Below are 23,938 nucleotides of genomic sequence, written 5' to 3' on the forward strand. Positions count from 1 at the left end.
CAAAAAGTCATGTTAAAAAACTTGATATATTTTATGGGGGGGTGAGGACACACAAAAATGAGAAGTGTCTAGTTCTTTGTCACTGAAGTAGGAAATGTTATTCATTTTTGATTGATGTATAGAAATTTTTTTAATAGTAACCAATAGTGGATAAGTCCTATACCTTAACATGGATCCTAGAGTAGCTAGATAAAACTCTACCCTTCGATTATACTCAACTTCAATTATGCATAAATGAGAGCCCCTTTCCTTTCCCTGTCCCCCAGTAGGGTCTATTGGTTTGAAACAGGACAAGGTAGGCAAGGTCTTTTCTAAAGAGGACTTGAAAGGGAGTCCAAAGTCCAGTCCCTTCTTTTACAGATGCAGAAATACAGTTTGCCAGATCATATACAGAAGACCCCCCCCCCCCCAATTCCTTTGCCTCCAGATTCAGCATTATTTTCATTTGGATGTCATAACTTGGCTAAAATGGAGCTTAATTTCCCCTCACATCTTCTCATATTCTCCTGGCCTTCCAAGCTCACAGCCCTTTAATTTTTTAAGCTATTATCCTCATAATCTTTATCTTAGATTTTTCCTGGGACAATACAACATAGGGTATTAAGAAAATGTTATGTGAATTTCCTAAATCCTTCATTATCTTGTATCAGCAGACATAAGAGAACTTGACACAATGATCTTCCAAGTTCAAGGTCCCTTCTTAAATTAAGGTAGTCTACTGGAAAGAAAACTTGAGCTCTCAAACCAACTATACCAACAATGATCTGTGATTTCCAGCAAGTCATTTTACTACTCTCTGGGCCTCTTGTATTTAGACTACTTCATTTCCAAGATTCCTTTGCTTATTAATTTGAAACCAAAATGAACAAAAACAGTATTTTTGTTTGTTTCAATGTTTATTTAGTTTACTTAGAAATTTAGTTTCAATAAAGCTTTTTAGTGCCTCAATGTATCCAATCTTATGTGTTTAATTTTTAATGCTTAATTAAGATATGTGGCACTGGCAATATTAAACACATTTGAAAAGTGCCTAAAACATTTTCCTCAATGACTTTGGTGGACAGAGTTTTCTTCATTTTACAAACAGGATAGGTATCCAGATTAATTTCTCTTGGGTCACAGCACATATTAGTGAAATAATAAACAAGCAGTTATTATCACCTATAAATTATCTTTCTTGCCATTAAGGAAGTATCACTTAAGGTTCAGAAACTTTCCTATACAATCCAAGGAAGAACTCTCATCAGAACTCTTCTCTAGCGAAGTCAATTTCCTTCAGAATTAAAGAGGAGGAGTGACATTAATTTTATTAAAATAGCACATACTATGTGCCAGGAAATATTTAATTTAATCCTCACAACAACCCTGTGAGGTAGGTGCTGCTATAATCCCTGTTTTATAGTTGAGGAAACAAGCAGACAGAGGTTAAGTGATTCACCCAAGGTCATACAGCTAATAAATGTGTTAAGGCCACATTTGAACTCAGATATTACTGCAGGCCTTGTACCTGGAGACCCAATTGTGAATCTACTTTATGCTAAAGTAGATAGTTACATTATACCTAAAAAAAGACAAATAGCTTTCATATTATTTAAATATAAAAAATTAAGTCTAATTAGAATAATTAGAAAAATGGTTTTTCTTTTGTTTCTGAATAAGAAAAGGGGACTTTGGCTTAAAACAAATACTGCTTCTCTGCTTGACGCTGTTGCTACCTCTTCATGCAATCCTCCATCTTCAGAATGCAAGTCCTTAATTCCGAAATTAAAATCGATCTGCTGCTCTGCTAGCCACAGCTCGGATGTTACCATAGACCTTGGATGGAGGACTTCCTACGGAAGGGAAAAAAAATAAAACCATATTCAACATTTACATGAAAAGCTATGAAATGACTAGAGAGCTACAAATTTAAATTCATCTAATAATGTTGATAGGAGACCTGTCTTCAATTATAAGTAGTACCAAATTAGTCCCCCAATATAAGCCATTTACCTAAAATATAATCTTTCAAAGGAAAATATAAGCAATATACTGGAAAAAAAAAAAAAACACCTGATCACATACTTAGGTTTTATACAAAAATATGATACATGCTCAGTCCTACACATGGTAAATTTCAAGGAATCCCTTATTAGAACAGTATTTTAAAATCCTTTTATCATTAGACAAAGATAACTGAAACACAAAGTTTCATCCTGTGCCAGAAACAGAGAATTTTAAGATAGTTATTTTAAGACAAATTTGTGATTATATTACTTGGTTACAAAGAGTAACTGACACTTCGGATAACTAAGAAAGGAAAGGTGGCGTAGAGGAAATAGCACTAGAATTATCCTTAGCAAGTCATTGTGAACCTCAGTTTCCTCATATGTCAAATGGGAATACCCCTGTAGCACTTCTCTCACTTTTGCTGTAGCAAGGTTCCAGAGACAGTGTATGTACACTACTCTAGGGTGTTATGTAAATCAGTAAATCATGATTTCTATATGAATTTAAATGGAGGCAAGCTGGTAAATTATAAAATGTTCAACAATTCACTCCTTGTCAATTTTATTTTAAATAATAATGAATTACTAACATTCTGATACCCAAAGAGATATGAGCTGTATTTCTGAAAGCCAGTAGTTAAACCTCAAGAAAAAACATGAAAAATCCCTTTGTTCCCTCAACAATAAATAAAAGGAAGGAAATTCTTTTCCATCATCACCAAAACTTCACCTAATTTTTACTTCCTAATAAGTTAATTTTCTCACTGTATAGAATGATGGTAGAGATTCTCTAGTATCACATTACTATGTTTCCAAAGAACAAAGTAAAGCTATTAATTGCATTTACCAAGGATGAGGTTGCAGATGGCTGTTCTTGCCATTTTAATATTTTGGAAAGAGCCAAGGATATGAACTTTCCTGAAAGACAAAATAAGGAAACATGTCTGTAATATAAATACCATTTAAAAAAAATAACCACTTAATGAAAAACAAGACCTAAGCTGTAAAATTATCTGATATTTTCTTAAGAATCATATATCATACTGTAGTTGTAATTCCATGTTGTAACCACTGGACAATCAACAATTCATCCAGTGTTTCTGACCCCTTAACATAGAGATTCCAAAAAAAAACCCAAAATGAGTTCAACAGGCCACAGCAAGTGTGTTCATTTTAGTTATAACAGATACTCAGGCCTTTTACCTCTCCACCCTCCTACCCCACTTGCCTCAAAGAGGGGAATAATACTCAAAAGGACTTTTGTTGCCTTTCCCTCTAAAACTTTAGAGAAGTAAATAAACAAGTTGCTAGCACAGCAAGATGGAAAGAGGTTTCCCAACAAAGTCAGGAAAAAAACTTAAATCTGAAATCTGGTACTTGCTAGTTGTGTAACTATCAACAAATCACTTCACTTTTCTCACCTTTAAACAGAGTTTATCTGTACAACTTGACAGGGTTATGACTCTGTAAGTTTTAAAAAGAACTTTGTTCATATGGGGGGTGATTACTTTTTTAGCATGAAGATGGCTTTTTAACTGTGATCTTACCACGAATACAATATAAATAGCATTATCATGAAACAAGATCATAGTAAATAAAATGGTTAGTATTAGTGCTATGCATTGTAAAAGTTAAAGGATGTATTCTTCCTTACTAGAGGAAGGTACTTCAGAATGGGTAATGTTTCAGTGTTATGTCAACACAAAACGCAGTGATAATTTTTTAAGAACTGAAAAAGATGTTCATATGTTGCTACTTGGTTTTATGCCCCCACAATGAGTTATAAAAAACAATGTGAAAGTTTTGGTAAATATTTTGGTAAATAGATCCTTAAAATTCTACTAACTAGGGACAATTAGCACAACTCTTACATAAAAAACATTTCTGCTACTAGGGGTTCTGCCAGGATCATGGACTAAAAAGAAGGATCAAAGTGCTTTTATCACATGTGGATTTCTCCAATCACAGGATCAGAGATTTTGAGTTAGAACAATCTATAGAGCTCATCTACTCCAACCACCTCATTTGGGCCCTGATCCACTTCAGAGGAAGAAACAAAAAGATGAAAAATCTTACTGACTTCTAAGCTAGGAAGGACCTAGGCCTCAAAAAAGATTTAAGTAATATGCTGAATGGCAGCAACATTAACTAATTTTCTGCAATGACTAGAAACAAGGCTTATACTCCTCCTCTGCTTATCCAACAGGTATAAGGACATAAGAGTTTTATTCACAGAAAGTAATTAACAAATGCTTCTTGACAGATTGAAAATAATGATACAATGGGTTTTGGACAAAGGCAAAAATCACCAACCCAGTGGAACCAATGGCCAGAAATAACTGAGAAAAAGCCATTCCTAAATTTAGGCTATAGCAAGAGTAAACAACTTTATCAAGCAAAAGTTCACTGGTAACTTTGGGGCAGAGGAATCTGAGAAAGTCAGACTATGGGGTTGTGAAAAAAGCAAGAAAACAAAGCAGCAGAAGCAGTGCGTACAAATGACCCTTCCTAGGAAGGTGGCTGTGAAAGGGAGAAGAGATAGCATAAGAGTTTGAAGGGATGGCAATTCAAGTAAAAATAAAGTTGAAGGAGAACTGGGCATATCTGTAGGAAACAGAAGATTCTGGAAGGTCAAGAGAAACTGAAGGGGCGAGCTCACAGAGGAGAATGAAGAGATGAGATTAAGCAGAGAAGTTAGCTTTGTGAAGGAAAAAGGCAGCCACTTTCTGAGACTGGAATAAAGGAGTAGACAAGGGGGAATAGATAAACATCAAGTTTTTCAAGATGGCGGAGTAGAAAGACACACATACGCAGGGTCTCCCCACACAGCCCATAAAATACCTGTGTAGAGGGAATCTCAACAAATTTTGGAGCAGCAGAAATGGAGAACAACAGAGTGGGGGAGATTTTCAGCTCAGGGTGACCTGAAAGGCCCACAGGAAACTTTGGTTGCACAGGACACGGAGTGGAGCCCAGCCCAGCCTTGGCCTTGAGGTGCATTTAGGGTTAGGGTTAGGGTGCGAGGCGCAGCATGACTTTGGGAGGAGGACACCTCAGGGGCGGAATTTCTAGTCACAGCAGCAGCTGTAGCGGGTCCGCAGATCCTTCAACCCACAGGCACCAAAGGTCAGTGATGGGATTTTTTCAGCTGGCTGGGAAGGGAGAAGGGCCTTTTCATAGCTCTGGCCTCAGGCAGCGGCCACATTGGGCCACATCAGGCAGGCGACAGCAGTTCTCCAGCAGCCCCTACAGCAGCCTGCATACATTGTTGGATCGTGAAAACCCCTGGGGGCACTGAGGAGCTGAGTATTACCTCAGCCCTGTGTAGAGGCCCTGAGGGAGCCAGGCTTTGTCTCACACAGAATGGCAGCCCTGCCCATCCAGCTTATCTGAAAATCAGCCCCCAGCGCTGACTTGGTGGAACTGAAGGCCAGGTGGCTGTGGAGAAGTAACTGCTCCCTGCTTCCAGATCAGTGTACACGCTAGATTGTGCCACCTTGGAGGAACGGAGATCTTACAGATTCTCAGAGTATACTCTTGACAAAGGACCCAAAAGTCAAGTAACTGATTGGGAAAATGCCCAAAAAAGGGAAAATAAAGAAGACTATAGAAGGTTACTTTCTTGGTGAACAGATATCTTCTCCTACCTTTCTGATGAGGAAGAACAATGCTTATCATCAGGGAAAGACATAAAAGTCAAGGCTTCTATTATCCCAAACATCCAAAATAAATATTCAATGTTCTCAGGCCATTGAAGAGCTCAAAAAGGATTTTGAAAATCAAGTAAGAGAGGTGGAGGAAAAACTGGGAAGAGAAATGAGATGCAAGAAAAGCATGAAAAGCAGTTCAACACCTTGCTAAAGGAGACCCAAAAATATGCTGAAAAAAATAACAGCTTTAAAAATAGACTAACTCAATTGGCAAAACAGGTTCAAAAAGACAATGAGAAGAATGTTCTAAAAAGAAGAATTAGCCAAATGGAAAAGGAGGTTCAAAAACTCACTGTAGGTAAACATCAAGTTTTTGAGAAACTTAGTACGATGCAATGAAGCTTCTGACAGCTGGTCTCTACTTTCTCAAAGTAGGTGAGGTCCTCAAGAAATAGGACAAGTAAGGGTATAGGGACTCTTAAGGAGAAGCAAAAGGACTTGGATTAGTGCTTTCAAGAAATGCAACAAAGCTGATTAAAAAACAAAAGGACTGCCATGCATGAGGGCCCAACTGACAAATTTATAGTGGGCCAAGTTGGCACAGTGGTGTGACATCCTCCAGTTCTGTTCAGCACCATGTGAACTGGGCGGGGGGGAGGCAAGGCAGAAGTTAGGAGCAACCTAGAACTGATTTTTGTCAAAGTGTGATCAAGAACAGGATAAGAGATTTAAAAGTGGGGACCAGCATATAGATGAACTGGTAATGCACTGACAGGATCAATTAGTAAGGTATCTAGATGGTAGGCGGCTGGAACAATGGCTAGACAGGATGAATGATGGATGGAATGTACCTCAAAAAAAGGTGCTGCTGAATGATGGTGTAAGGAAGACGATCTGGAAATAGCAGTAAAGAACATGAGAGACTTAGAACTTAGAACCAGAGAGAGTGGCTACCCTTCTATTCTTAAAGAAGTCAGATTCTCTTGAGTATACGAAAATGTTAAGAGTACATTCTTACTCTCTGTAGAAGTGAGAGTCTAGAGATATCAAATATTGCATCTGTAATCAGACCAGTTTGATCACTGATGACTTTTGGTTGTTTTGTGATGAGTGTTGTTCTCTGGAAAATGATGAGAAAATTAAGGCAAAGAGGGCTAAGTGACTTGCCCAGGGTCACTCAGCCAGTAAGCGTCTGGGGCTGGATTTGAATTCAGGTTTACCTGAACCCAAATCCGGAATTCTATCCCCTGAGCCACCCTGTTGGTTATAATTCAAGTAAATAACTATTTACTCTATTATTCTGTACAGCACATATAGCCTTGCATGACTCACTCACTTAGTCTCATTTTCCTAAACTGTAAAATATGGTCCTGAAGGTCCATTCCAGGTCTAGATCTGGTCCTCTGAATATTTCTCTGCTGACAACTATTAACTGTGCCATTTTTAATGTCCTTTATACCACTTCCTGCACATCAAACCACTGTTATTAATGTCCTGTCATCTAATGATGGCTAATGTAGGTGCAGTCATTGAAAAGAACTCAAAAAACTTAACTTTTACAGAATTAATTTGAGAATCAATGAAGATAATATATGGGAAAAAGCCTTCCGATCTATAAAGTGCTATACAAATATAAGCCACTGTTCTTCCAAGTCTTTGTTTACTTAAACTAGAAAAATTTATCAACAAGCATTATGTTGTGCCAGGAATCGTTTTCTAGGAACCTTCCCAAAACTAACTGATTCCTTTAAATTCAGCAGCTTCTGGATTCATTTTAAACCAACATATTTAAAAGCAAAACAAATTAGTAAATTTATTAATTAGGTAAACTACTCAAATAAAATGCTAAATACAAAAATAAAATTTTGTAAGGTAACTAAAGTATATATTTTATAAGGTAACCAAAGTATACAGAAAATAATTGCATGTTCTTAAACTAACAAAGTAATTTTTAAGTAAGATATTTTTAATACATCAATTATTTTCTAAAAATTTCTAAGGCTTTGTGTATTCTTCCCTTTCCCCTCTTCCTCCTGCCCAAAACAAAACAATTTTGTCCTCTTGAGAAGAAAAGATTCTGGAAACTCAACATCCCTAAGCCCTTTCCCTGAATATCACAAGTTTCTGGATTTTCTAGTAAACTCTCTCCTCACAATCATCCCATTTACTTTGTGGTTTCATTACACTGTATAACCTTTGTGCCATCTGTCTGTCACTAAAAAGCTGATCTAGGTAGATCAGCTTTCACTTGAATTAGGGTTAATCTGAGCTTCATTCTTAGCACTTTAAAGTCCTTTCATCTTCTTTGTGAATATAGGTGGCTATTTTCTAGATATTTTTCAAAGGTTTTTCTTGAGCACAAACATCATGCTTTACGTTTAAAGCACCTACTTGACAAATTCTTCTGCGGATACTATTTGAAATATTGATTTTTAAAAAGACAAGAAGGAATCATAGTTCTATACAGTCAGCTCATAGTTGATGAAAGCATCTCACACCAGGCTCTAATATTAATATTCCATGAACAACTTAATGTATTTAAAACAAAAACTGTAAAAGCAACTTTTCCTTTTGAACCAGAAAAGTCTAAGTTATAAAATAATTTTCTCTTTTGAGGTTTTATACTTACAAATCAGCCAAAACTATCCGTGTCCGTGTCACGTTTTCTATGGTAAATTTAGTCTTCCCTCCCTTCCCAGCAATTCTTCCTATTGCCCTAGAAAGGTGGTCTCCTTTTAAAGGCTTTACTAAATTAAAAAAAAAAGAAAAGAAAAGAAAAAAAGTTTGTCAGGGAGAGATTCAACAAATTACAACCTTAAGCATCACCTAAATTACGTTTTACTTTTTATTTATCCAACATTTATTAAGTATCCACATGGTGCTAACTGTTAGGAGAGATAAACAGAAAATATAGTACCTGCCTACAAGAATCAAACACTTCCTAACAATACAGTTAGGAAGATAAGATATATACACAATTAATTATGCATAAATTTGAATATCTATGTAAGAAGGGTACAGACAAGGTGATTTGTGTTCAGAGGCAAGAAATATCATTTCTCAAAGGAAGAGGCAATGAAGTACTTCCCCTTAAAGAAGAAATGCCAGCAGATAGGTGATACTTCTTTAATAGTATGACTGGTGCAATTCAAAAGATCTGTTAGAACTCAGAGGCCAAAGTCGCTGAGCACTTGAGTTGGACTTTGAAAAAATGTATGAATATGATTTCAATAGTAAGAGATTTAGGTGAAGCACAAGGTGACATTCTAGGCTGGGGAACAACCTAGGCACAAAGAACAAATGTAGGCAAGTACAAACTCCTTCTCTACTGCAGGATTATTTCTAAGTGCTAAAACACAAGTCAAAAAAGGAGGATGACATATTTGAGCAGGTTAGCATATAAGGAAATCAAACATAACTTTCAAAAGTTTATAAAGGTAATACAATAGAATAAAAGCACTTACCATCTGTAATTTCAAAAGATTCTAGGAAGAGGTCATCTAACCTAATGAGAGCAAGTGCATCCTAAAAATTTAAAAAGATGAAAAGTTAAAAGTTAATTTTATATAAAAATGCTAAATAATGAGGAAGAGAAATAAAGAAATAAAATACAGACCTCAGAATGAAAAGTGTCAATTAGTTATTTCTCCAAGGGTTAAAAAATTTATATGGAACTCCTAGCCCACAGCTAAAGTTAAACACCCTAGAAACTCAATTTTCAAGAGGTGCCATTATCCATGAAAACTTCAGGTTCAGTTTTATCATCACTTTAGATGCAATGAGATCACTCACCTCCACCTGAAATCCAAGAATAAAAGCTTTCACAAAATCAACAGCTTTTGTAAGAGCACTTGCATCCTTGGTTTCTTTACAAGTCTGTAAGAAAACAAAACACTCGGCTGAAAAATCAAGTGTTTACATAGTTTTGTTTGAACCTAAGTAGAAGAAAAAGTAAGCAAGTCTCTCTGAATTACTATCAACTCCACATACACAAACTTCCTCAGGCTCCACAATTTATGAACTTTCACTTCAAAATACTTCAAGCTTGCCCAGCGATCCCCAGTGGATTTTAACCAACAATCACTAAGCATACAGTCTCTTAGGCACTAGGGATACAAAGATAGAAGTGAGATGAACCCTGCCCTTAAGAGAGCTTCTGTTGTACTGAGAGGGTAAACAGAGATAGGGAATAGATCTGTACTTTCTTTGGAATACGGAACTCCCATGTGAATAAACTCCCTCTGCTAATGCTGGTCAGCAGTCACAGATACTGAGTTGCCTATGACACTGAGAAGCCTAACAGAGGGAAGGCTTGGGGATGGTGCTGCCCTCTGCACTGTTGTTGTGTGTAAATTTCTGTGTTGCTATGACATATTTGGCTTTCTGGTGTCTGAATAAATGTTTTGGTTCGGTCTTCCCTGTGGAGAGTCTGTTGCATTTCATGATTCAGAATTGCACCAGCACATTCATGGCTGTCACAGGCGCTGTGAATATTGTGTTGGTGCCACAAGATGGGACATGGAATGTTATATGCAGAGCACTGTAAATATGAAAATTTCTTAGAGGCACAGATTATGTTGGGGGTAGTAAAGCATAATCATCTTGCAAAAGTAGGAATGGAGTCATACTGAAAGGGGCTTCATCAAACACAGGAGGGAGTATTTTTAAAAGCAGGCACTTCTTTCTGTGGCAAAGTAAAGATTGCTTTGACCATAAAAATGCCCCATTCTCATACTAGAGCTTCATATATTTTTTTTAAGTATAGAAGCATATTTAACTGTCACACATGTTGAGGAACCTTCTCTGGGAACAGGAAACTGGGAATAAATTAGCTGGTGTTAATACAGATAGGTAGCACTAAGCTGAACCTCATCACAGTTTCCTCTGGCACATAAGGTTATGGCGCTTTGAAAAAACACAACTCATGACCATACCTTCACAAATATCTATAAATACCCTAATGCATCCAGGAGGACATTTGGAAAAGAAGCCAAGTGCTCTGGTTGTACAACATTTTCCATTCTAAACTAGTGTTTTTGTTGCACTCAATCTGCTGACTCTCAACACTGACTCTCCTACCACTCAAATACAGGCTAGGTCAATCCAAAATACACAAACTTTCCTCTTACCATCTGACTCCTTTAAAAAACCCCAACAGAAAAGTCAGTGCAGCCAAATGTGCCTCGATTCAGCTCTTTCCCAAAGCCCTGGCACATCAGTTTACCATGAGCAGTGGCTCATGGTAAACAATTTGTATGTAACCCTGCCCCATAGTTCTCTTATTTTCACTCAGATCCATGGACCATCATTAATATTGGTCTTGTTATCTGATCACAACAGGATTATTTAAGCCATAACATGATATGAAGCAACTGAAAATTAATGTGTGAAGTGACACAGTAAGGTACGTACCACTTAAAGTGGCAGAACCACTGACTACTTAAGAGAAACAGAAGTGGAAGCAGACACTTTATTCATTTATGGTTGGGGCAATTCAAAATAGCTGTTACAACTCATGGGCCAAAGCAGCAGAGCTACAGTCAAATGCTGAGGCTTAAAACGAAGAGGAAGCCAGGATCTCATGTACAATATTATTCTGGTGGATGCAATGAAAAGAAAAACCCGGAAGGCACAATAACCTAGTCATGGTCAATAAGCAGAAGGATTCTGGGAAGTAGGAAGAGCTGAAAGTGTTTTAGATAAGCATCTCTCTAGCAAACAAAGCAAGTTAAACCTCTCTTCTCTTCTTCCTTACCCTCTAAATCAAATCACAAGCTTGAAGAGCAAGCGATACTTAAGTGACTAAATGTAAACTTCACTATTAAAAGTGATTTCAAGGTTCACATCACATTCAGATTCACTAAAAGAGAAAATATTTGTTCGACATGAGTATATTTGACTTCTAAAAAAATACCAACTTCCTGCTATGTACATACAAAGCATATAAAATACAAATTATAAGATGTAAGGAAAGAAGTGAAGTGGGAAAAAAAACTACAATAATGGAACAGCATTAAATAAAAGGAATTTAGTCAATGGAATATGAAATGACCAGCTTCATGAAGGTAGTGTAGATTTGAAATGTATGCTGAAAAATTAGTAGAATTTGGATCCTGCAGTCAGGAGGCAATTCTTGAGAAGAAGATTTGCATCATGGGTACAAATAGGGAGGAAGCAATGGTCAGGTAAAAGGTTAGAAAAACATTAAGTATACCAACCAACATGAGTGGACAGTGTTTTAAGGTTAGAAAAGTGATTACCAAAAGACTTAAAAGGCAGAGTGAGTTTTGGCTCTCCACTGACTATAAAGAAAATTCAGCAAAGGTTTTTGAGTTAAATCATCAAAAAGAATCTTAGAGAATATTTAATGAAATGTCCTAACACACACCACATCCCTGAGGTCATCATTCAGCTTTTGCTCAGGAGTTTAGTATATTAATAAGACAATGTTGATAAATAATAACACTCTAGTTTTGAACATCTCTACTTGTGAAAAAAGTTCGCCCTTAGAAAGTGTTGAATCTGATGATTTAAGCTTCTGAAACCCACTGACCTTCCTCCTGACTTCTACAGTCATAATCTCTCTTCCAGATGAATATGTGAAAGGCTATCATGTTACATAATTCCACCTCATCTTTTTTTTTTTTTTTTGAGTCAGTCAACGAACATGTGTTAAGTACTATGTTGCCAGGCACTATACTAAACCCTGGGAATAAAAAGAAAGGTAAGAGACAACACCTGCTCTCAAAGAGCTCACAATGAGGGAGATTACGCATAAATAACTGGACACCCAGTTTGAGAGTCTGAAAGGCAGTTAAAATTTTGAGACTGAAAGTCAGCAGTAGTTAGGGCTAGATAAATAGATCATAAGCAATAAGTTAATTGGATTCACAGAAACTGATGAAATCACCATCATAATAGCCCTTCACATCATGAAATAGTAAAGAGGAAGGGGAGAAGAGTAACTGGGACAGTGTTGTGGGACACCCACAGTTAGTAGGCACAAACTGGATAATGACCCAGTCAAGAAGACTGAGAAGCAGCTGTCAGAAGAGATAATCAACAATGTCAGTGGCTGCAAAGAGGTCAAGAAGGATGAGAATTGAGGAAAAAAACATTAGATTTGATAACTAAGAGACGTTAGTAACTTTGAAGAGAGCATTTGAGGTTGAATAAGATCAGAAGATAGACAGATGAATAAATAAAATAAAGAGAGAAGACAGAGTTAAGAAGTGAGAGAAAAGGAAGTGGAGGCTTTATTGTTGATGACCTTCTCAAGGAGTTTAGCCACAAGAGGCAGGATAAACCTCCCATTCTTTTCAAGGATTTCTCATATGCTGTTTTTCAAATTCCCTCACTATCTTTGAATGACCACACTAAAAACAGTGTAATTCTAGTAAGATTAATTTGGTGGCAAAGAGAGCCCAGAGGAATCTGAGATAAGGAAACCAGTCAGGAGGCTATTAAAACAATCTCAAAATAAGGGGGGGAACACCTAGCAGTGAAAATGGAAAGGAAAAAACTTGTTTCATTTTGTATATTTAAAAGTATATTTTCTGTAAGTATAAAAGTATGTTTCTATATTTCAAAGTCAGAAGTGCTTCACTGGAGGTAATCCTTGGTTCTTGAGGGATATGCCAGCACAAGCTCTGGCCAAGTTAAAGAAAGTTTTGATTACAGGTAAATTACAAATGTTGTGAATGGACCAAACTAGTTAAGTATGGAAAAGCAGATCATGAATAAGTTGACCACTAGTTGGTGAAATCTTTGGACATGATAAAAAACAAGAACAAAAACAGACCTAATTTTCTGTAGCTCCCTTCAAAAGGTCCAGAGAGAGCCCTGTGGGATATCCAAAGGGTGTGGAATAAGGATGGAAAAGGAAAGATAGAGGGGGTCCTAATAATCATAGTTTTTAGAACATTTAATTAGATGCTACTGAAAGAACTAAACCATAATAGCACTAAAACTATTGCTTTAATACAGGCCTGTACAACATGTGGCCTGTGGGCTGCTTGTAGCATGTCAAAGGATTTCAGGTAGCCCACAAAAAATGTAGAGGAAAACATCCTTTATACGCAAAGGAAATCCTTTGGCATATGCAGCCCACAGGTTGTGCAGGCCTGCTTTAATAAAACCACAAGAGGCAAAAGAAATTGCTGCTAAATGGAAGGATGAAGAAAACAAAGATCCATTGTGCAAATCTAAAGCAATGCGAAGGCTCAAGAGCACCACTACCACCACCAAAAAAAACCCCAAACAAACCAAGAAACACAACATATTTTTAAAGGATGAAGGGAAATTCTACAAAAAACATGACAAAGTCCTTCAAATTACATCTTTAAAATACCTCCTATTGATAGCATAAGGCCTTTTAGATTACAGAATATTACAATCTCCAAAGAACCACAGTAAAATGGAGAGATGTAAGATGAACATAAATAGGATAAAACTTTATTGACTATTTTTTAAAAAGGTTATTAAACAGAATAATAACAATAAGGAAAAGGGGTGATCATGCTTCAAACTGTGTAAGAGAAAGAAATATTTGTTTGGAAAAAAGTTGGTGTTCTCCTTACCCTGATTTCTATATTCCTTGACTTTAAGTTAAATCGTATTTGAAGACCCAGATGTTCTACAACAGGTGTAAATATTTTCATCCAGTTCTCTTTTAATGGAGTGTATCTGTTGGCAGGCACTGGAATTTTCCTCATTTCACCTTTGCCACCCTAAAATAAAGATGCACAATTACGAAATAAGAGAAAGTTGATCCCCTTATCTCTTTCATGGAACAAAAACTAAACATCACATTTTTATGCAGTAAATAAATAAAACCACTAAAGCCTATTCCTGACTCCAGGGGTCATGGAAGTTGTATTGGGTTCCTGAATGTTTCAACTACCAAAGTTCTCTGCAGCTTCTACCACCACCAGGCTTGTGCCTGGGTTCCAAAAATACACTGTCATCCGAGGACCATTATGCATGTGCAAGTCACTAAACTAGGTGGTGGAAAAAAGAGGTTTTTAAGTGACATAGTCCCTACCTTCCAGCAGTTTACAGCATGACAGATAAATGTAATACAAAGTGAAATCAGGGAGAAAAGTCAATACGCCGCCACCCCTCTATTGATGCAGGTCAACCCTTTCTGTACAACTTACAGCCTCAGAGAGTGACCTAGATCACTAAGAGGTTAAGTGGCAAGCCCAGTGCCACCCGTTCAGAGCAGAGACTTGAACTCAAGTTTTCCAGATTACAGAGACCAGCTCTATCCATTGTGCAGTGTTGCCTCCAGGCTCCCCCATCCCAGAGAGCATCCCCCGCCGCCCACATTTCTCTGTCCAGCAACTCTGAGAGGGCAACCAGTTAATGCCACAGATTACTGCCTCTTTCCTTCTCGTTCATTCCCCTGCAAATCTATCTAATTGTATTACAACGGACTGAAAATAATTCAGGTCACTACACAAAAAAATAAAACAAAGGGCAACAAACTCCACAGATACTTCATCTCGGAAGGTGTTGCAACTTCTCTGCGGACAGCTAAAGAAACAGCCACGAAACTTCACTCAGGCTTCCCCTCATCTCGGTCAGTACTCGGATCCACCGGGGACCCCGGCGCTTCAGAGCTCTGAGCCAGGGATTCTCCTCCTTCGTGTCGCGGGCCCCTCTCTCAGACTAAAGGACACCAACTGCCTCGTCTCCCCAGCCCGACCTCCGTCCCCCGCCCCGCCCCCTCCAGACCGTACCGAGAAAGCGTCCCCAGACAACGGAGGAAAAACCGGCTTCTTGTGCGGCCGGGGCCCCTCGCTATCCATCTGGCCACCGCCGTCGCGGCCCTCCGGCTGCTGCTCCTCCGCTCGCCGCTTTCTGCCCCGTTTGCCGGTCGTGCGAGAAATCTTGGTGAAACCGTCCCCGTCCTCCGCCGCGCTCTGCGTTTCCATCGCCGCTTCCATGACTCCCCACAGGGAACGGCTACTGCAGAGGTTTCCGGTTCTCGCACGTGCAATGGGACAAGGCGCAGGCGCGCGTCGAAGACCCAACACGTCCCTTACGTCACTGGATAGCTCCACCTCCTTTTGGCCCTTAGCAGGCTGGCTGACGTTGTGCCTAAGTCTTTCCATCTCTTCAGCAGCCGAAGTTTTGATGTGAGCCGCGCGGAATCTCTTTATCCGGAGTGCAAGGAAGTCATGGAAAGAATAAGAGAGGAAACTTTCGGTCTGAAGCTGCGGACTGTCGCAATAACTATCAGGCATTGATAAGGACAACTAAATGAACTTTCTCTGTGGGGGGCAGTGAGAGGAATGCGGAGTACGGCAAGCGGGAGGGCCAAACGGTTTCTTGTGTGGACAGTGCGTAGCGAAGACTCGTTGCCCAGTTGGCTACGACGCGGTTAACAGCGGGGCACCTGGACCCGTCCTGCCATGACGGCTTTCGAGAAGCCTCAGATCATCGCGCACATCCAGAAGAGCCTCAACTACACGGTGTTTGACTGCAAGTGGGTGCCCTGCAGTGCCAAATTCGTGACTCTGGGCAACTATGCCCGGGGCACCGGCGTCATCCAGATCTACGAAATCCAGCACGGGGACGTGACGCTGCTGCGGGAGGTGGGTGCCGCCGGCCGGGCCTCCCCCCGCCCTCGGCGCTGCCCCCCGGCCCCGACTGACCCCGTCCCCCGTTGTGGGTCTCCCGAACTTCCAAGAGGGACGGCCGCTCAGTCAATAAATATCGGTTAAGCCGTGCGGGTCCTCGGGCTGAGTGCAGGGGACACAAAACGAAGCGAACCGTTAAAGTCTATTGCGGGGAGAAGGCGTGCCGAGCGTGTAAACAAAGCCAGAACTAAGGGTCGGGGAAGGCTGCCTGTGGAAGGTGGGATTGTGGTTGTGATGTAAAGGAAGCCGGAGAAGTGGGGGAGGGGGGGGGCGATTCCAGGCGTGGAGGACAGCCAGAGAAAACGCCCCCTAACGAGATGGAGAGTCTGCTTTGGGGAACAGCCAGGGGGAGTCGAAGAGTTCACGTTAAGGAGGAAGACTTAAGAAGACTGGAAAGGTGGGAGAAGGGCAGGTTGGGAAAGGCTTTGAATGCCAAACAGTAGATTTTATGTTTGCTCCAGGAGGCAATAGGAAACCACTGGAGTGAATATTGAGTAGAGAAGTGATGTGATCGCACCTGCATTTTAGGAAACACGTTTTAGTGGCTTGGGGGCAGCGAGGTGGTGCAGTGGATAGAGCACCAGTGGAGGAGTCAGGAGGGCCTGAGTTCAAATCTCACCTCAGACCCTTGACACTCACTAGCTGAGTGACTTTGGGCAAGTCACTTAACCCCAACTGCCTCATCCTGGGTCATCTCCGGTCATCCTGATGAATATCTGGTCACTGGAATCAGATGGCTCTGGAAGAGAAGTGAGGCTGGTGACCTACACAGCCTTCCCTCACTCAAAACAAAGTCAAGTGCAAGTCATGTCATCATTTCTCTGATGGCATGGTCTTCTTTTTAGTGGCTTAGGATGAATTTGGGGAGAGATTTGAGGCAGACTCAACAACAGGCGATTGCAGTAATTCAGATATGAAGTGTTGAGAGTCCGCACTAGACTGGTGCCCGTGTCAGGAGAAAAGGGGGGGTGTATTGGAGAGATGTTGCAAAGGTGAAGTGGACAGGGCTTGGCCACAGCTCAGATATGGGAGGGGAGCTGGTAGTGCAGGGTGACTCCTAGGTGGGATTGGGAGGATGGTATTGCCCACTGCAGTACTAGGAGGCAGGGAAGGGGGGAAATGAGGTAGAGGTAGGAAATAATGCGTTCAGTTTTGAACATGTTGAGTTTAAGAGGTCTAATACATCTAGTTGGAAATGTTTGAAAGGCAGTTGGAAAAGCTAGATTGGAGGTCAGCAGAGAGGTTAGGGCAAGTTCAGTAGATTTGAGAGTCTACTGGGATGGGTAGGAGGACAAACTGGAGAGATTGGAGCCTTAAAAAGCTAGAGAAAAGAGGGTAACCATCAGATTCAAAGGTTGCAGAGAGATTGAGAAGAATAAGAAAGAGAATTAAGGAAAAAACCATTGAATTTAGCATTTAAGGCAGGAGGGCAGAAGAGATCAAGGACCAATAATGAAAGAGAATGGAAGGATCCAGTGAGGGTTTTTTGGTTTGTGTTTTTTTAGGAAAGAGTCACAGGTATGTTTATAAGTAATAGGGAAGAAGCCAGTGAAAAGGAGAGATTGAAAATAAGTGATAGAGTAGGGATGACAGAGGAAGCAATCAGTTAGAGAAGACATCTAGGCAATATGAAATGAGAAAGAGGGTTAAAGAAGGAGCAAACGGTCTCAATTTTTCTGTAACATATGAGGCAAGGTTCTCAGCTAATAGAGTGAGGGGACAGGGAACTATGAAAGGCATGAGGAGGGATAAAAAGGTTTGGAAGAGTCACTGTGGAGAATGAGATAGTGAGTTGTTGAGGATTGCCTGGCAGCAGTGCGGGCCTAGTTGAGGTTATGTAACATAAATATACAGTGGATCCAGTCAGAACTGTTATATGATTTTCTCCACCCTCATTCTCTTCACATGTGTAGGAGTGAAGATGGTAGAGGGTGGGAGTAATCTAAGGCTGAGGCTTGGCAGGGCATAATTAACAATATGATAAAGGAGCTAAGGACTCAGAAGGGCATTATTGGGTTGAACTGATTCACCGAAGGGTCAGGATGGGGAAAAGAGGATAGAGAGTGACTAGTGTAAGGAGATAGCCTGGGAAAAGATTGAGCAGTCAAAAGACTGGAGATCAAGATGCGGAAAAAATAGGACTGGCTAAGGGAAGGCAGGAGAAGAAATGGAAAGCCAATAGATTATCATCAAATAAGTGGGTTTCTAAATTCTTGAACACTGAAGGGGTGCATTTGTGAGTGATAAAATCAAGAGTGTATGGCTCTGTATGGTTGAAGTAGGGAGTTGGAGTGGGTCATGGAAAGTGAGTAGATTGAGAAACCAACAGGCTAGGGTATTTGAGGAAGAATTAATATGTATGTTGACATCCTCTAATATGAGGGCAGGAGTTGGGGAAGAAAGCTAAGTTGTGAGCCTTGTACTGAATTCAGTGAGGAAGGAAGGGGAGAAATATAGCCACCAGCTACCTGGATTTTGATTGTGTGGTAGGCCTGAATTGCATGAACCTCAAAAGAGAAGTTATTTAGTGATGGAGGAAAAGGGAGAACCTGCATGTAGCAATGGGGAGCAAAGAGTGTTTCAACTCCTCTACTTCAACTAGCAAAGGTACACTCATTCATTTGTGGGGGTGGGTAAGTCTAATTGAAGTTTCCTTTCCATTTTTCCTTCCCCATCCCCTCTGATCTGGACAATTGCAACAGTCTCCAAATTAAGTCTCCTCGCTTCTAATCTCTCCAATTCATCCTCCCCACTGCTGCCAGATTGCTCTTCCTCTAAGGTACAACTCTACTATTTAAAGACCTCCATTACCTGGCTCCCAGCCTTTCAAGGTTTATTTAATAGTATTATATTAGTCTTCTTTCCAGTTAAACTGTCCTGCTTTTTTCTTTTCTCACTGGAAAATTTCATCCCTGCCACTAGCTACAGTTGCTTGTTGATATTAACTCTGGTGCCACTTGGCTGTATATACATTTATTAATCTCAATTATTAATGATCTTTCAAATTACTTTCTATATACTTTGGATTTATTTATTTTCATACCTGTTGTATTATGAACACTCACAAGATTGTAAATTCCCTGAGGGCAAGGACTGTTCGGTGGTTTTGCCTTTGCATGCTTACTGCCTTGCACTTCTTCGGCATTTAATAAATGTTAATTGAAATGAAATCCAGAAGCTATCCACATATACATATACATATACACATATACATACACATACATATATATATAGCTGTCCAGGAAAGGTGAAGTCTAAGACTCATCCAAGCCTTAATGGCACCTGATTCTTCCAACCTGAAACTGTTGTGTTCACAATTTGCCAGGATCCTCATATCCACTGCCTTTCTTCTCCTTGTCCTCTCACCCTTGTCCTCACTCTGACCTTCTTGATGGTCTCAGAGTAGTCAGATTTTTGAAATCTGAGTTCATTAAGAAAGCTGAGCACCTCCTTGGTGCAAGGTACTGTATATGAGACAGGCTCCCTGCTCTTGGGGAGTTTACAGTCTAGTTACAGATTTAGAAAGGCCTTTAGAGATCATCACGTCGAACCACCTTACCATAGGGATGATAGAGACTGAAGCCCAGAGAGGTTAGGTAACTTGCCCAGTGTCACATGGGTAGTCAACAAAAATCAGGATTTGAATTAAAATTCTTTTAGTCCAGATTGAGTACTCTTCATTACATTCCTCTCCTCCCTTGGCCCCCAAGGTCAGAGAGAAAAGACTAACAAGCAAGAAATCACATTGACTTACGGGTACATAATTTTACAGTATCACAGAATTTTGAGAGTTACAAGAGACCTCAGTGGCTAAAATGTTTAGCATTGTGCCTTCTATAATAGGAGATGAATGGTTTTGTTTTTGTATTTTAATTTGACAGTCCGTAACTGCTAACAATCTCTTTGATAGTAAAAAATGAACAGATTTTTTAATTATTTTTTTCTTGGGCAGGACATTTAACCTCTGTTTGCCTCACTTCCTCATTTGTAAAATGGAGATAATAATAGTACCTATTTTTCAGGCTTGTTGAGAGGATCAGATAAGAATAATTGGAAAGCACTTAGAAACTTGCCTGGCATATAGTAAATATTATAAATGTTAGGCATTGTTATCATTATTTAATTGTATAAATTATTCTCCTGATTCTGATCATATCACTCAGTATCAGTTCATACAAATCTTCCCAGGTTTCTCTGAAACCATCCCTTTCATCTTTTCTTACAGCACAGTTGTATTGCATCACATTTATATATCATAGTTTGTTCAATCGTTGCCCATTTGATAAGACATCAGATTCGCATTCTTTGCTGTCCTCAGAAAGACTCTGAAGATTCTGCTAGAAAGAGTGAGGCTGACGACTTTGCACAGCTCGCCCTCACTTCATTTCAATTCACTTGCAATTCAAGACATTACCCTCCTAATGTCATCGGTCCTCTTCCAGAAGGAAGGGCGAGCACCAAGTCTTGCTAGTGGTGGCATGCCCTAGCTGTGTTTATTTGAACACATCTTGGTTAGAATCTGTTTTGCTTAGGACTGATTCCCTCCCTTGACCTACCCTCCTTCTAGTGTCCCTTTCTTACCTTTCCCTCCAGTTTCCTTGTTGAGTGAGTTGTTCTTCTGTACATGACTGTAAGTCTTCCCTCCATTGACCAGTTAAGGTGAAAGTGAGATTGAAGTGTCAGCAACTTGCTCTCCCCACCCCTTCTTCTTTGTTAATATAGATTGCTGATTGTGTGAGATAGTTTTCCCTATTCTAAATCATTGCACCCTCTCCACCCCCAGTGTATTCTTCCTGTCTTGTTCATTCTTCTGTTAAAATCATCGAGACATAACTATTCCCAGGTCTTCTCTAATTATACTCCCTTTAAGATCCCTGAAGATGATAGGGTTCAGAGGAGGCACAGGTATCTTCTTCCCATGTTAGAATTTAAGTTGTTTATTCTTGTTTAGTCTCTGATGATTATTTGTTCCTCTTTTTTATCTTTCTCCTAACTCCTGTGGTTGATTTTAGTGTTTCTGTTCAGCTCTGATCTTTTTATCAGGAATGCTTGGATGTCCTTTGTTTCATTAAAGGTACATTTTTTTCCTCTGTTTATTATACTTGATTTTGTTGTCTAAGTAATTCTTGGCTGTAAGCATGTTAAGTCCTTTGCCTTCCAAAATATTAATCCAGACTTTCTACATAGAAACACTGACCATCTTCCTCTCCCAAATTGATTCTTTTGTGAAGGCAAATGAGGCCATCTTTTGCCTCAGTTCTTACCAAGCCTTGTATTACTGACTGGTTGTTGCCTCAGACAAACTGAGACCTGGGAAAGACCTTTGCTTTAAAAGGTCAAGGTCTCCCACAGCATCCAGGGCCATCACCAGTTGTCCTGAGCTATGTCTTGACACAGGACTCTGAAGGTTCTGCTAGAAAGAGTGAGGCTGACAACTTTGCACAGCTCTCCCTCACTTCAGTTCATTTGCAATTCAAGACATCACCCTCCTGATGTCATTGGTCCTCTTCCAGAAGGAAGAGTGAGCAACCACAATATTGATAGTGGTGGCAGCTAATTGTGTGTGATCCTGACTGGCTCCTCAGTACAGCCAGTTCTTGCTCTGTGTAAGTGGACTGTTCCACAGACCTCCCCCCTTTTGGGGATTCATATATCAGCCTGGGCTGGTGAGATATCCTGCCACACACCGCTGGGGAGTATAATTTGCAATGCAAATTTGCTTTAAGTTCTGTCTATACTTGAATCCTCTCTTTTTGTTGCTTTCAATAGTTTTAATCTGGAAACTCTAGAGTTTGACTGTAATGTTCCTTGGAGTTTTCATTTGGGGGTTTCTTTGAGGAAGTGTTTGGTAGATTTTTTTCTTTTTTCACTTGGCTTTTTGGTTCAAAGAGATCCGTGCAGCTTTAAGATTTATTGAAACATGACATCTAAGCTCTTTTTGATTATGGCATTCAGGCAGTCCAATGATTCTGAAATTTTTTTTCCTCTTTGTTTTTCTGTGAGATACATTTCATCATCATCATCCTTATCTTCTTCTTTTCCTTCTCCTCCTTCTAGTCTTTTGCCTTTGTTTTAAAATTTCTTGTTTTCTCACAGCATCATTGGCTTCTATTTGCCCCATTGTAATTTTAAGGGAGTTTGTTGCTTGGGCAGTTTTGTACCTCTTGTGTCAAGCTGTTAATTCCCCCTTTCTAATTCTTTCTTCTATAGCTCTCATTTCTTTTCCAGTTTTTTTCCTCTTCACTCTCATTTCATTTTTAAAATGCATTTTAATTGTTTTTAAATTGAATCATCTTTTCTAAGAATTCTAATTGAATTCATACCCTAGCTGTGGTTTTATTTGAAGCTTTCCTTTGAATGGTATGGAGTCATTTTCTTATTCTTGATTCATTCCTTAAACATTCCTGTCACTATAATAGCTTTTTGTGATGGAATTCTTTTTTTATTTGCTCATTCTTCCAGCCAGCTTTAAGCTTAATATTAAGGCTAGTCTCTGCACTTTTGAAGGAATGGTCTGGACTGGTCTTGTTATTGCTTCCTTGAGATGTTGAGTGTTGTGTTATTCTAAGCTCTCAGGGACATCTCAGGTTAGGGACCTTTCAGGCTCCAGTTCTCTTCCCCCTATTTCCGAGTTCTGCAAGTTCCTGTCTTGGGTTTGGGCCTGAGCATCAGTAGATCACTTCTTATCTCAGCCACTGACAGACAGCTGGGAATCTCTGCTGGTTCCTCAGTCCTTTCAGTTGTGTCCTATTCTTCTTGGCCCATGAGGAAATTGAGGCAAACAGAGTGAAGGGATGATAATAATAGAAACTATATTCCAGGATTGTTCTGAGGTTCAAGTGAGATAATATTTGCAAAGTGCTTAGCATAGAGCCTAGCACAAAGTAGGCTGCTGCTGCTACTGCTGCTAGTATTCCCTGGGGGATTGGGGAAGGCCTCCTGCCAAAGGTAAGGTTTGATCAGAGTCTTGAAAGAAGCCAGGGAAACTGAGAGCGTGAGGTAGAGTAGAGCCTTCCAGGCATGGGATACAGCAGGAGAAATTGGCCATTGTAGCTGGGACATACAGAATTTTTGAAGGGGAGTAAAATGTAAGAAGACTAGGAAAGCTTTAGAATTATACATGCAAAATATTACGTTTGGATCTAAGGTGAGCAAGGTAATTTATTACCTGGGAGCTTGATGCAAGTTTCATGGAGGCAGTAACTTTTAAGGTTGGATTTAAAGAGGGGGTGGAGATTCAACAAGTGAGAAGGAAAAAGAAATGCCAGTAGGGTGGAGTATCAGGTTTGCATTCTCAAGTGGAGGAAATGAAATCAAACCAAAGATTTCCTGAATAAGAATTAGCATCAGTCACAGGATAGCATCTGAATCTGACTCTAATCTGTCTTTCTAATAATAGCTAACATGTTTATAGTGCTTGTGTGTTCCCCCTGCTTGAAATAACTTTCCTTGTCTTTCATCCCCTAAAACCTTCTCCATCTTTCAAGGAGCCCATCTCTTCCATGAAGCCTTTTCTGATTTTGCCTGCTCTTTATAGTGACCCTTGATTCCTAGAGCAATTATCTATACTATCCATGTGCTATTTGCCTTGCCTACCTGAATTTAAAGATTTAAAGACCCTACAGGAAAAGGACCATGTGTTATATTTCATTGC

The 23,938-nt window shown here is 39.7% G+C and overlaps 2 protein-coding genes across 2 annotated transcripts in view; one reads left to right on the forward strand and one right to left on the reverse strand.

The window, feature by feature from the left end:
* Positions 1–877: 877 nt before the first annotated feature.
* PNO1 (partner of NOB1 homolog) lies at positions 878–15,688 on the reverse strand. Its single transcript, XM_072635374.1, has 7 exons — positions 15,382–15,688; positions 14,218–14,367; positions 9,431–9,514; positions 9,103–9,163; positions 8,268–8,385; positions 2,836–2,906; positions 878–1,832 (listed from the first exon to the last, which is right to left on the reverse strand). Exons 1-7 carry the CDS (start codon positions 15,586–15,588, stop codon positions 1,765–1,767), a joined length of 759 nt encoding a protein of 252 aa, XP_072491475.1. The 5' UTR covers positions 15,589–15,688; the 3' UTR covers positions 878–1,764.
* A 20-nt stretch (positions 15,689–15,708) lies between these two features.
* Positions 15,709–23,938, forward strand: part of DNAAF10 (dynein axonemal assembly factor 10) — a 36,655-nt gene continuing 28,425 nt past the window's right edge. The window contains exon 1 of the mRNA XM_072635373.1: positions 15,709–16,239. Coding sequence (XP_072491474.1) covers positions 16,057–16,239 — 183 coding nt within the window. The 5' untranslated portion in view covers positions 15,709–16,056. The remainder of the gene's footprint in view (positions 16,240–23,938) is intronic.

This window comes from Notamacropus eugenii, chromosome 1 (assembly GCF_028372415.1).
Source record: "Notamacropus eugenii isolate mMacEug1 chromosome 1, mMacEug1.pri_v2, whole genome shotgun sequence".
NCBI lineage: Eukaryota > Metazoa > Chordata > Mammalia > Diprotodontia > Macropodidae > Notamacropus > Notamacropus eugenii.